At 45.8% G+C, this 14,471-nt stretch overlaps 1 protein-coding gene across 1 annotated transcript in view; it reads left to right on the top strand.

The window, feature by feature from the left end:
- Positions 1-7,624: 7,624 nt before the first annotated feature.
- SPATA21 (spermatogenesis associated 21) overlaps positions 7,625-14,471 on the top strand; it is a gene marked incomplete at both ends in the record, with an annotated part of 31,913 nt that continues 25,066 nt past the window's right edge. Inside the window, 6 exon segments of the mRNA XM_079720003.1 lie at positions 7,625-7,747; positions 9,405-9,556; positions 9,968-9,977; positions 11,147-11,365; positions 11,501-11,783; positions 12,143-12,252. Of these exon segments, the coding sequence (XP_079576129.1) occupies positions 7,625-7,747; positions 9,405-9,556; positions 9,968-9,977; positions 11,147-11,365; positions 11,501-11,783; positions 12,143-12,252 (897 nt within the window).

Here is a 14,471-nt window from a genome sequence, read left to right as displayed (position 1 = left end):
CCTATACCCATTAAGCAGTAACACCCCATTTCCTGCTACCCACCCCCGCCCCTGGTAATCTCTATTCTACTTTCTGTATATGAATTTACCTATTCCAGGTACCTCATATAAGTGGAATCATACGGAATTTTCTCTGTGTCTGCTTATTTCACTTAGTAAAATGTTTTCAAGGTTCATCCATGTCATAGCCTGTATCATAATTTCATTCCTTTTAATGGCTAAATGATATTCCATTGTATGGTGTAAAAAAATTAATAAACAGAAACTGCAATTAAATAGGAGACCAGAATGGGGAGCTCTTACACCCTGGGATGATAGCAGAGCCCAACAGGAAGAAGAAAGACTCCTCTTCTTTTCTGGCAAGAATTCAGCCAATGAAAAGCCACGAACTCTTTGTTTACTGTATCCTCCTTTTTCCCAACTTCCTTTCCCCCTCTATAAAAGAGTTCTGCTTCCTTTGCCCTGAGGGAACTTGCACATGGCTGGCCATTGTTGCAGACTCTGAGTTGCAATTCTCTGCTGATCTCATGTAAACCCATCTTTGCTGGAGAAATTCTGGCGGTCTATTTATTTCAGGTCAACAATGGATACACCACATTTTATCCATTCATCTGCTGATGGACATTTGGGTTGTTTCCACCTTTTGGCAATTGTGAATAATGCTGCTGTGGATTACTGGTGAATAACACCTGTTCAAGTCCTTGTTTTCAATTGTCTTGAGTATATATCTAGAAGTGGACTTGCTGACCCATATGGTAACTCTATGTGTAGCTTTTTGAGGAACTACCAAACTGTTTTCCACAGCAGCTGCATTTTCCATTTCCACCAACAAGGGTCCCAGTTTTCCACATCCTTGCCAATACTTATATTCCATTTCCTTTGATAACAGCCATCCCAGTGGGTATGAAGTTAACCTCTCTTTACGTGAATTGATTTAACTTCTAATTTCAACTTTGCTCCTTACTCTGATTCTGCACAGCAAAGAAGAAATTGAGAAGTGAGATTTCTTCCCCCTTGTTCTTTGTTCCTATCTCATTTTCCTAAAGTCCTGGAGTGGCAGAGACAGAATTCCCCTTAGAAGCTGGAGGGGAGAGATGTTGAGATGGGAGGGGAGGGCACACTCCCACACTGACAATCTTGTCCCCTCACATTCTCATCATTCTGTTTACATGTCTGCTCTCCCACTAGACTGCAAGCTTCTTCTTTGTTTCTTAAAGGTTTTTTATTTTATTTTATGTGGACCATTTTAAAAGTCTTTATTGAACTTGTTACAACATTGCTTCTGTTTTATGTTTTGGTCTTTTGGCCACGAGGCATGTGGGATCCTAGCTTCCCGACCAGGGATTGAACCTACACCCCCTGCATTGAAAGGCGAAGTCGCAACCACTGGACCGCCAGGGAAGTCCCTAGACTGCAAGCTTCTTGGATGCAGGACCCTGTCCCTGCCTTTGTGAACCCCTGTATTCAGCAGCACAGGGTCTGGTACAGAGTAAGTGCTCAGTGAATGAATGGGTAAATGAGTGTGTGTGTGTGTGTGTGTGTGTGTGTGTGTGTGTCCATTTGGTTACATCCCAAAGCCAAGGGGCAATTTGGGAATGAGGCACTGTGTTTCCTCTTTCACACTGTCTTTGCATCAGTATGTGCTGCACAACAGCAGGGGAAAATAGGGTATCCCAGGAGTAAAGCACCTGGACCCTTTGAGTTGGAGAAAATTTCAGCTGGGAGAGCATCTAGGACCAGCTCTAAAGAGCTAAACTTTGGGATAGCATCCCCCATCAGCACCAAGTTCCATCACTTCCTCTCTGGAAGCCAAGCAGTGTGAAGGTGGTCCACGGTGACTTTTTTTTTTTTTTTTTAATTTATGGCTGTGTTGAGTCTTTGTTGCTGTGCACGGGCTTTCTCTAGTTGCGGCGAGCTGGGGGCTGCTCTTCGTTGCGGTGCGCGGGCTTCTCATTGCCGTGGCTTCTCTTGTTGTGGAGCACCGGCTCTAGCTGCATGGGCTTCAGTAGTTGTGGCACGTGGGCTCAGTAGTTGTGGCTCGCGGGCTCCAGGGTGCAGGCTCAGTAGTTGTGATGCACGGGCTTAGTTGCTCCATGGCATGTGGGATCTTCCCGGACCAGGGCTTGAATCTGTGTCCCCTGTCTTGGCAGGTGGATTCTCAACCACTGAGTCACCAGGGAAGCCCACGGTGACTGTTAGGGCCTCCCCATGAAGCTGCCCCTGGTAGGACACCTTCCTCTCATGAATCTGGAAGGGAATGCTCACTCCGTGCCAGGGGGCAGCCAGCCTTTACAATGTGTTCAGAGCACTTCCCGTTCAGTTCAGTCTAACAAAGATAGGCGTTGAACATCGACTATAGGCCAGGTGCTGGGTGATGGGACCACAGAGAGGAGGCCCACCCAGCTCCTGCCTTCATGGAGCTAATGGAGAGGAGGAGACAGAGAGAAATGTGGAGTGAAAAGTGCTATGATGGAAGAAACCACAGGTGTGGGAGCGAAGAGAAGAGAGACCCCACTCAGCCTGGGGGCAGTCAGGGAAGGCTCTCTGGAAGAGGTTACCTTGACACAATAATCCCTGTGAAGTAAGCAGAGCAAGGATTGTTATCCTCATTGTGTAGTGGAGCCACTGAAACAGTGACCAGCCCAGGGAAACCACACTGTCCTCTAGCTGCAGGAGGTCGGACAGTCCCTTGCCTTACCCTCAAATCCCAGCCACGTGGCTAAACATGCCTGAAATGCATTTCTAAGGCTCTGCTGCCGAGAATAATTGGGCCTACTGGCTACTCGCAGGTTAAAGACGTTGTTTGCCAAATGAATTCAATTCAACCCAACAGGCAGAGTATAGGCTCAGACAGAGCCCATCTCACGTGGCAGGAGACGACAGCGGTGCAAAATCTCGCTGTGATTCATCCAGGTGCTTTCTGGTAGGTCCAGGGCCAAGGTGGGGGTTTGAGATGAGCAGTTTCCTGGATGGCTTTGTGAAATATATATGATAGGTCACTTATCATCTTTCCCTGCTGTATTTTCCTGCCATTATAGATATTTCTAAGCGAAGGGGAAACCACTTATAAAAGGGCACTCGATAACAAAACAATCTTGAAAAAAGAAAAACGTTGGGAGATTCACACGTCCCAATTTCAATACTTACTACAAAGGGACAGTAATCAAGACAGTATAGTACTGGTACAAGGATAGACCATAGATCAATGGACTAGAACTGAGAATAAGCCCTTACATTTATAGCCACTTGACTTTCCATAAGTGTGCCAAGACAATTTGATTGAGGAAGAATAGTCTTTTCAACAAATGGTGCTGGAATGAGATATCCACATTCCACATGCAAAAGAATGAAGTTGGACCCCTATCTCACACCATGTACAAAAATCCATTCAAAATGGCTATAGACCTAAATGTATGAGCTAAAACTATACAACTCTTAGAAGAAAACATAGAGAAAAATCTTTATGACCTTGGATTTATGTTATAATAAAAAGAATCTAATAGATTCTTAGATATGACACTAAAAGCACAAGCAACAAAAGGGAAAAATAGATAAATGGGACTTTAACAAAATTAAAAGCTTTGTGCTTCAAAGGACAAAAAATTGAAAGTACAATTCACATAATGTGAGAAAAATTTTGCAAATTACATATCTGAAAAGAGACTTGCATCTAGAATATACAAAGAGTTCTTACCATTCAATAATAAAAAGACAAATGACACAATTTATAAATGGACAATGAACCTGAATAGATATTTTTCCAAAGAATATACACAAATAGCCAATAAGCACATGAAAAGATGCCCAACATCATTAGCCATCAGGGAAATGCAAATCAAAACCACAATGAGATATCACTTTATACCCACAACCACTAGAATGACTAGAATAAAATAAAAAAGACATAGTAAGTGTTGGTGAGGATGTGGAAAAATTGGAACCCTCATACATTGCTGGTGGGAATGTAAAATGAGGCAGCCACTTCAGAAAACAGTATGGCAATTACTCAGGGGACTAAACACAGAGTTACCATATAACCCAGCAATTCCATTCCTAGGTATACACCCAAGAGAAATGAAAATATATCTTCACACAAAAATTTGTACACAAATGTTCATAACAGCATTATTCATAATCCAAAAAAGTAGAAACAACCCAAATGTTTATCAACTGATGAACAGATGTACAAAATGGGGAATTCCCTGGTGGCCTAGTGGTTTGAATTCCGGGCTTTCACTGCCATGGCTCAGGTTTAATCCCTGGTTGGGGAACTGAGACCCCGCAAGGTGCACGGTGCGGCCAAAGGAAAAAAAATGTAGTATATTGGCCATAAAAAGAATGAAGGGCTGATACAAGCTACAACACGGATGAACCTTGAAAACATCTGCCAAGTGAAAGCCAGTCACCAAGGACCACATATTGTATGATTCCATTTAAATGAAATGTCCAGAATAGGCAAGTCTATAGGAACAGAAAGATTAGTGGTTGCCTACGGCTAGGGATGGGGTGGGAGGACTTAGGTGATGGCTAAGGGGTGTGGAGCTTCTTTTGGGGGTGATGAAAATATTCTAAAATTGGAGTGAGGATTGTCCAATTCTGTGAATATACTAAAAGCCATTGAATTGTACACTTTAAGTGGATGAGTGGTACAATACGTGAATTAAATCTCAATGAAGTTGTGAGGAAGAAAGTGCCCTGAAAGGGGGACAGAGTCTATATTGGCCACCCACCCCCCTCAATTCTATCCTCAGATCCCATGCCTTTCTGCTAGGGTTGGGGCTTCCCTTTCTCATCTAGATTCTCACAGAGGTTGTAAGCTCCAGATGGGGATGGAGAGGGGGCTGGATCCCCTCTGAAGCCTCTGCCCCCTTAAAACTCCAGCTTGTGGAATACTGGGGCCTGAGAATTCTGAGGTTGAGACTGTGCTTTCTGAGGTGGAGACAATGCGGGGCGTGTTTGAGGGGTCTGGGAGGGGGACAGATTCCCCCCAGATGGGTCATCTACCCCTGGGGCAGGAAGGCTCAGAGGAAAGGGGAAGGCTCAGGGAGCCCTAATGGGAGAGAAGGGAGGAACTCCAAGGAAAGAGAGAGGGGCTCGGTCACAGAGCTGACCTCTCTGTGCCAGGTGAGAGCCTAGGTCCTTTGGGAGGCTGGAGCCGCACCTGGAGTGGGGGTCACCTGGGAGCGGAGGCTTGTTTGCATTGTGGGGATACAGGCCCAGAGGGTAGGACTGGAGGGTAGGCAAGGTTGGGAGGAAAGGAGAAGGGAGAGGAGATTCGGGTCAGCAGCTGTTAAGGGCACCTCCCCTGTGCCCCTGGTAAACTGTGAGAGCCACCGGACCCCCAGTGTATCCCCAAGGCCTGATGTCACGTGTCTGTTAAACAATTGGTGATTGCATGGGTGAGGGAGGGAATGAATTAAGCTTCTTTGGAGGCAAGATAATATGCTGAGATAAGCAGTCTTGGGAATCACACAGGCCTGGGTTTGAAGCCGGTTCCTCTGCAGATTTGCTGTGTGGTATTGGACAAGACTCTGGGCTACCCTGAGCCTCAGCTTCTGTATCTTTAAAACAGGGCTGAACCCACTGACCTCAAGGACAGGGTGGTTAGAATACCGTTGGCAAACGTGCCCAGCAAATAGAAGGTTCCTCCATGGATGGTGGCCGGCCTGTCATGATTTAAAGTGGAAGAAGCAACATCAAGATCCTCAAGGTCTCACTGAGGGGGTAGGATTTACCCTTAGAAACCAGTTAACAGTGAAGAGAGGTCCGTGGCGTCTCCGTAGAAAGGGTGTTGATGTTGCCTCAAAGGAATTCAGAGGCCGGAGAGAAGGCTAAGGTGGTTGGAAGCTTGGAGAAGAGGTGGGAGCTTGAAGGATGGGGTGGGAGGTGCTGGAGAAAGAGAGAGAAGTGGGAAATGAGCAGAGAGGCTGGGGGATCTGTAGGGTTAGGATCGCAGGAGTCTGCCCAGATTATAACAGAATGTTTGTGTAGGGTATGGCAGTACAGCCAAATAGGAGGTTGGATAGGAGAAGCAAAAGTAGAGACCCTAGGGCCTCCCTGGTTGCTCAGTGGTTGAGAATCCGCCTGCCAATGCAGGGGACACGGGTTCGATCCCTGGTCCGGGAAGATCCCACATGCCGCGGAGCAACTAAGCCTGTGCACCACAACTACTGAACCTGTGCTCTAGAGCCCGTGAGCCACAACTACTGAGCCCACGTGCTGCAACTACTGAAGCCTGCGCGCCTAGAGCCCCTGCTCTGCAACAAGACAAGCAACCACAATGAGAAACCCACGCACTGCAACAAAGAGTAGCCCCCACTCACCGCAACTAGAGAAAGCGTGCGCGCAGCAGCGAAGACCCAACACAGCCAAAAATAAATAAATAAAATAAATAAATTTATTTTAAAAAAAAAGTAGAGACCCTAAGAAAGGCTTTAGAAAGGGATGTGTCCAGGGCAGGGTCAAGATGCTTTGGTGAACTACCTATTGCCATTGGTGACTTTAGGGCCCCCAAGACAGACGTTCCCCACTCCTATTCCTTAGCTCCAAGAAGAACGGAATTTTCCTCTATAGCAGCAGCAGCCGTGACACTCTTGGGCTCTCTTTATTTTTGTTTTGTTTTGTTTTTGGCTGCGCCGTGCATCACGCGGGATCTTACTTCCCCAACCAGGGACTGAACCCGTGCCCCTTGCAGTGGAATCGCTGAGTCCTAACCACTGGACCACCAGGGAATTCACTCTTGGGCTCTCTTTAAAATGCATCTTAGGATATTAAGGGCTCTGAGAAATCCTGCAGGAAAGAGCCTATTTCATTTTAACTCAGCACTTTCTGGACACATTTGGCCTCAGAACCCCTTTTTTTTTGTGGTGTACCTCATGGGACCAATATCCCCAAGAACACCTGTTAGGAAATGCTGCTGTAGGGAAAAGTATGTGGGTTTTGGGACCCAGTAGGCCATGGTTTTTTTTTTTTTTTTTTTTTTTTTTTTTTTTTTTAATTTATTTTATTTATTTATTTGGCTGCGTTGGGTCTTTCTTCGTTTCTGTGCGAGGGCTTTCTCTAGTTGCGGAGAGCGGGGGCCACTCTTCATCGCGCTGCGCGGGCCTCTCACTGTCACGGCCTCTCCTGTTGCGGATCACAGGCTCCAGACACGCAGGCTCAGTAGTTGTGGCTCACGGGCCCAGTCGCTCCGCGAGCATGTGGGATCTTCCCAGACCAGGGCTCGAACCTGTGTCCTCTGCATTGGCAGGCAGATTCTCAACCACTGCGCCACCAGGGAAGCCCCAGGCCATGGTTTGATTCCTGCTCTGTGACCTATTTAGTGTTGGACCTCGGGCAAGTCACTTTGTTTCCCAGAGCCTCCTTTTCCCCAGAGTCATTGTGAGAATTGGGGAAAATATGTGGGTAAAGCATGTGGCTAGCTCTCTGGTCTTGCTGCATGCCCCTCCTGTGCCAGGCCTGGTCCTACCTCTTCCCCTGAGCCAGGCTCTCTGCATGACAGACTCCACGTGGGCTGCTGAAGAGGGAGTTAGGTAATGGGCTTGGTGGAGCTTTGATTGGATGTCTTTTCTGGGAACACAGCATTTGATGCTCCTCACTTGGTACCCTCGTTGGCCCTGGCACCATGGGCAACAGAAACGCCCAGATGTACGTGGGGTGTAGGATCAAGGCTCCAGAGGCCCAGCCAAGTCCTGGCCTGAGGACTGCCAGCAACAGGGCTGGTGCTGAGCCATCAGAAGTCAGCCAGGTAGGGACCTACATCTCTACTCCCAGCAGCCACCTTTCCTTTCCCCTGCCCAGGTTTCCTTCCCTCCCCAGCTGCTTTAATTAAGCCTCTATTACAAGTGGCACAAAACTCAATTCAAACTGGATTGGGCAGGAATGAGAACACATCAGCTTGCGTAACTGACAAATCTACCTGTAGACTTCAGGTATGGCTGGATCAAGGTGCTCAATGAGTGTCTCTTGGCTCTGCCTTCCTCTGCGGCATTCCCAGGCAGGTTCTCTCTGCAAAATGGCAAGAATTGCCCTGGCCACTCCAGGCTTAAATCTTCCCATCTTACATCCTCTGGCTTAGCATTCCCAACAGGAGGAGAGCCTCTTTGCAATAGTTGAAGAAAGTCTCTGGTATCAGTGTCACTGGCCCAGGTTGTAGTTATATGTTTAGTCCTGAACCAATCACCATGGCAGGGCAGAGTGGCCTGGATCTCTTAGTATAATGGAACCAGAGGTGGTACTCAGCTGGCTCCGCCGAGCCACATGGGCCGAATGGAGACAGGAAGTTTCCCATAAAAGAATGTTGGCTTTGTTACCAAAAGAGAGGTTGGCTGGGTGAGCAAAACAAGAATTGCCTACTTACTTCCATGGCCTTTAGCCTCCCCGTCCCTCCTATCCTTTATTCCCCTGACAGCTGCTCAAAGCTTCCATCCATGACCCTCCTCATCCCCTGGCCTGCAACCTAAGCTCTCATTACTCTTCTTGGCCTCTTTCCATCAAAAAAAAATTTTTTTTAAGTGCCAAGTGGCATGAATTGAAGAACACAGAGAAGAGCTTCCTTTCTGTGTCCCCAGAGCCAAAAATGTCACCATAAAAAAAGTCAACACTCCCTTGGATTAAGTATCACCCTCTCCCTGTAGCCTCTGTTATAAATCATGGCCTCTCCTAGGCCCCTGGAGAGGGCCTGAAATGGGGGTCTTGGAAGGAGGCTGGGGTAAACATTCAGGGCTTCCTTTACCTGCCCATTTATTTTTCCAATGCGCATAGTCAGGGGGTCTCAGTGCCACCACTCAACCAGCTGTATGACCTTGGGCATGTCACTGCAGCCCTTTGAGCCTTATGGGCTCATGTGTGTCATGTTGAGGATTAACTGGGTTAAGTCCCTGGAGGCACCTGACACTGGCCCTGCCCCGTGGTAGATGCCCTTAGTGTTGGCTCACAATGCAAACTTGTATTATCAACTGATTGAGCCAGGTTGCCTAGAGTTTGCCGACTCAGGCGAGGCTTGGAGCTGCCTCTAAGTCACTGACTCAAGGTCACCCAACTAGAGAGTGATGGGCATCAAAACCCAGCTCCAGAGCCTGAGCTCTGAAGTAGCGGAAATTGTGGAAGCCTCTCTCAGAACTTGTGAGGGTCTTGAAGTCCCCCAGGGCACTCTGTCAAGTTGTCCTCAGTGGCATCCCCTTGGCCCAGGTACTACTCTGGACTCCAGGTTCACGCTGGAGCCATCGGTGCTGACCGAGCCTCTCTCCCCCTGCCCCTTGTCTCCTCCTTGCCTCTCTCCAATGTCTTCCCCAGTTAGGCACGGGATCTCCCCGTCCCTGAGGCCAGGACGATGCCAGAGAGTGGGAGAATCCCTCCAGAATGGGCCAACACTTGAGCCAGTGCCATGGGCATCTTCGTTCTAGGTTGTGTTTACAGATGCTGAAGGGATAGACACTGGGAAGCAGCCCTCATCAGAACCAGGAGAGCCAGAGGACGGGCCCAGACACAGAGAGGCATCAGAGGAGGGGTCTCCAGAGCTCAGCACCCAGGAGCTGATGCCTCCGGCAGGGCCAAGGTGAGCCGGGGGCTTCCCAGAGAGCAGCTCCAGGAGAGAATCCCCTGTGACTCACCTGGTGGTGGGGGAGAGGAGGGACAACTTCCAGGCTAAGGGGGATCCACCCAGTCACAGCCCCTGTACTTCTCTTTCATAGCACGAATCACACTAAATAATTATTCATGTTGACCTTTTGTCTGAGCTCCCCCACTAGACCACAAACTTCTGTGATGTGTCTTGTTCAAGGGGCATTTATGTCTTGTTTAACCTCACATCCCTCATGCCGGAGACTCTGCCTGTAGCAGATGCGCAATAAATACGTATTCACTGAATTCATAGAAGAATGAACAAAAGAGAGGCTGCGAGCCACAGAAACACACATTTATGTGGAATTTTTGTTATTACTTTCTAAATATTGTATATATCTTTAAGCTTGCCTACAGTGAGAATATATTCTTTTTAAAAAGAGAAAATGGAGAGAGAGCCAGAGAGAGGCAAAGTGAAAGACTTGGGAGACTGGTCAGCTTATCATTTAAATTTGATTATAACCAAAAACCTCTAAATAATCTCTTCTACACGATAAGTTAGGGGAATCAGTCAAAGCCAGGTGTCAGCACCCCTGAGACAGGCGCTGCGCAACGTGCTGGTGGAAATAGAAACCATTTCCACACATCTGCTTACACAACTTGGCAATTTGTTTAAACTGCTTTAAAACTGTCTTTACCCTCATCTATTTCTAGAAATATCTAGGAAATAAGTGCATATTCAGGCAAAGTTTTATGCACAAAGATTTCCACATTATTTTAAATGCTAAAAAACTGGAAACACCAGTGTGCACTAAATGCTCACAATAGGGGGATGGTTAAGTAAATTATGATTATCTATAAAATAGAGAATTTTAGGGGACTTCCCTGGCGGTCCAGCAGTTAAGACTCCACGCTTCCACTGAAGGGGGCGCAGGTTCAATCCCTGTTCAGGGAGCTAAGATCCCACATGCCACACAGTGTGGCCAAAAAGTAAAAAAACGAGAGAGAATTTTATACTTTCATTAAAAAGCATGCTTATGAGAGATTTTTGGCATTGGAAAAATTTAGATTATACTGTTAATTGAAAAAAGATTGCAAAATTGTATTCGCAATATAACTAGGTAAAATTATGTAATTATTGAAGATGGTATTTAAATTAATCCCCATTAAAAATATGTATGTATATCCTTAGGAAGAAGCCTGCAGGAAATACTCCAGAATATTAAAGTGAGATCAGATAGGTGCAGATTCAAATCCGGACCTGTCAACTTCAGCTTAATGACCCAAGGCTCAAGTCTTCCGACCCCTCTGAATCTCAGTTCTCCCTGATCTTTCTTTTTTTTTTCTAAAAAGCAATAAGTAATAATAAAAATATTAAATCCTAACTCTCTTAAACATTGACCTCAAAGTGTCTGTGATTGGGGGAATTCACGTTAGTCCTTTATTCCTTCTCCTAGGCATTAAGTATGTACCTATGGTGTGCCGAGCCCTGTGCGGATGTTCTGGGAACTACGAAGAAATATAAGAATGTAAAACTCTGCCCCAGTTTGGGAGCTGAGGTGTCCCTTTGTCTCTTCTCCCCAAGATGAAGCAGTCATCTTTGGCCCCCCAGGAAGGGCCCGGGGAGCTGCAAGCAGGCCAGGATCAGGCCACGCCAGGAAGTGAGCTGGAGGTGCTGCCCTCCAGGGTCCCTGCAGCACAGGAAAGGCTGCAGCAGCAGAGCTCATGGAAGGAGACTGAGGACCAACAGGGGAGCCAGCAGAACCTAGGGACTGTGGAGGGTCAGTTCCCCGAGAGCCGCCAGGTAATGTCCATGGAGACTGGGGCAGTAGGGTATGGAATGACTGACCCACATGGGAGGTGAGGGAGCAGGGAATTGTTGGAGGAGATGGGGGGCTCTGTGTAAAATTAAAATCGGGACATGCTGGGTTTAACAAAGCTCAGACAGCTTTTCATGAAGATGGCACCGAAGGCAAAGAAGGAAGCCCCTGCCCCTCCTGAAGCCAAAGCCAAAGCAAAGCCTTTGAAGGCCAAGAAAGCAGTGTGGAAAGGCGTCCATAGCCACACACACACACAAAAGAAGATCCGGACGTCACTCACCTTCCGATGGCCCAAAACACTGCGGCTCAGGAGGCAGCCCAAATATCCTCAGAAGAGCCCCCTAGGAGAAACAAGCTTGACCACTGTGCCACCATCAAGTTCCCCTCACCACCGAGTCAGACGTGAAGAAAATAGAAGACGACAAGGGACTTCCCTTCCTTGTCGGAGTGGCGGAGTGGTTAAGAATCCGCCTGCCAATGCAGGGGACACGGGTTCGAGCCCTGGTCCCACATGCTGTGGAGCAACTAAGCCTGTGCGCCACAACTACTGAAGCTCGCGCGCCTAGAGCCTGAGTTCTGCTACAAGAGAAGCCACCGCAATGAAAGGCCCGCGCGCCGCAACGAAGAGTAGCCCCTGCTCACCACAAGTAGAGAAAGCCTGCACGCAGCAACGAAGACCCAACGCAGCCAAAAATAAATAAATAAAAAGAAAACAAAAGAAAGGAAAATAGAAGACAACAACACACTGGTGTTCATTGCAGATGTCAAGGCCAACAAGCACCAGTTTAAACAGGCTATGAAGAAGCTCTATGACATTGACGTGGCTAAGGTCCACACCCTGATCAGGCCTGATGGAGAAAAGAAGGCATATGTTTGACTGGCTCCTGACTCTGATGCTTTAGATGTTGCCAACAACATTGGGATCAACTGTACTGAGTCCAGCTGGCCAATTCTCAATATAAAAGTTTTCACTATAAAACAACAAAAACAAAGCTCAATTTTTTTTTTTTTAATGCTAGGATATTCTAGCATCTGTTTCTTAGTTGCTGAGCACTATGGCACCCTGCAAGACGTGGTTAGAGTGTGGTGCCCTTTCCAAACTTATTTGACTGTAAAATATCTTTTAATTTATTTCTATTTTAAGATTTAAGGTTTTTTTGTTAAAAACAGCTTCAGTGAGGTATAATTGACATACACTTGTGCATACTTCAAGTATACAATTTGATGTTTTGGACACATGTGTATACCCATGAAACCATCAACACAATCAAGAAAACAAACACATCTATCACTCCCCAAAATTTTCTGTGCCCCTTTGTCATCTCTCTTCCCATTCACCCCCAGCCTCAGGCGACCACTGATCTGCATTCTGTCGCTATAAATTTGTTTGTATTTCCCAAAATTTTCCATAAATAGAAACATACAGTATCCACTCTTTTAGTCTGGCGTCTTTAAACTATCATGATTATTTTGAGAGTCAGCTATGTTATTGTGTGGATGAATGCTTTATTCTTTTTATTGCTGAGTAATATTCCATTGTATGGATATGTCACAATTTCTTGTCCTACTATATAGCAGAGGGAACTATATTCAATATCTTGTGATAAACCATATAGGAAAAGAGTATGAAAAGGAATGTCTATATATGTATAACTGAATCACTTTGCTGTACAGTGGAAATAAACAAAAACCAGTTTCTTCATTCTTTCATCTATTGATGGACATTTGGTTTGTTTCAACTTTTTGACTACTACAAATAAGACAGACAGAAACATTCATGTCTATATGTACATGTACTTTCATTTCTCTTGGGCAAATAAATGCCTAGGAGTAGAATGGGCCATATGGTATTTGTATGTTTAACTTATTAAGGAACTGCCAAACTTTTCTCCAAGGTGGTTGTACCATTTTACATTCCCATCAGCAATGTATGAGAATTCCACTTGTTCCACATCCTCCCCAAGACTTGGTATGGTCAGTTTTTAATTTTAAGCATTCTAACAGGTGTATAGTTGAATCTCACTGTGGTCTTTATTTTCATTTTCCTAATGACTAATCATGTCAAGCATCTTTTCATGCGCTTATGGGCCATTTGTATATCTTTGGAGAAATGTCTATTCAAATACTTTGCCCATCATTTTAATTGAATTAGTCAATTTATAGTTGAGTTGTAAGAACACTTCATATATTCTGGATACGAGACTGTTATCAGATCTATGATTTACAAATTTTTTCTTCCATTCTATGGATTGTCATTTCACTTTCTGACCTTTTTTGTTACAAAACTGGGTTGTTTTTTTATTCTTGAGTTTTGAGAATTCTTACATATTCTGAATACAAGTCCTTTATAATATATGTTAATTTGTAAATGTTTTCTCCCAGTCTGGGAGCTGTCTTTTCCATTCTCTTTTTTTTTTTTTTTCTTTTTTTTTTTTTTGCAGTACGCGGACCTCTAACTGTTGTGGCCTCTCCCGTTGCGGAGCACAGGCTCCGGACGCACAGGCTCAGCGGCCATGGCTCACGGGCCCAGCCGCTCCGCGGCACGTGGGATCCTCCCGGACCGGGGCACGAACCCGTGTCCCCTGCATCGGCAGGCGGACTCTCAACCACTGTGCCACCAGGGAAGCCCCTCCATTCTCTTAACAGTGACTTTCAACAAACAGAAGTTCTTAATTTTGATGAAGTCTAATTGATCAGCTTTTTCTTTATGGCTGTGCTTTTGGTATTATTTCTTAGAAATCTTTACTCAACCTGAAGTCACATAGGATTTTCTCCGATGTTTTCTTTGAGAAGTTTTATTGTTTTAGGTTTAACATTTAGGGTTATGATCCACCTTGAGTTAATATTTTGCATACGGTCTGAGTGATGGATTGAGGTTCATTTTTTGCATATGGCTGTCCAACCATCCCAGCACCATTTGTTGAAGACTATCCTTTCTCTGCTGAGTGTGCACCTTTGTCGAAAATCACTTGACCACATACGTGTGAGTCTCTCTACTTTGTTTCATTCATCTATTTGTCTATCCTTATTCCAACACCACACTGTCTTGATTATAGCAACTTACTAAAGTCTTGAAATCAGTTAGTGTAA

Source organism: Hyperoodon ampullatus (assembly GCF_949752795.1).
Source record: "Hyperoodon ampullatus genome assembly, chromosome: 2".
Lineage (NCBI taxonomy): Eukaryota > Metazoa > Chordata > Mammalia > Artiodactyla > Ziphiidae > Hyperoodon > Hyperoodon ampullatus.
The sequence above is the reverse complement of the archived record's forward strand: the minus strand, read 5'-3'. Positions and strand labels throughout refer to the sequence as shown.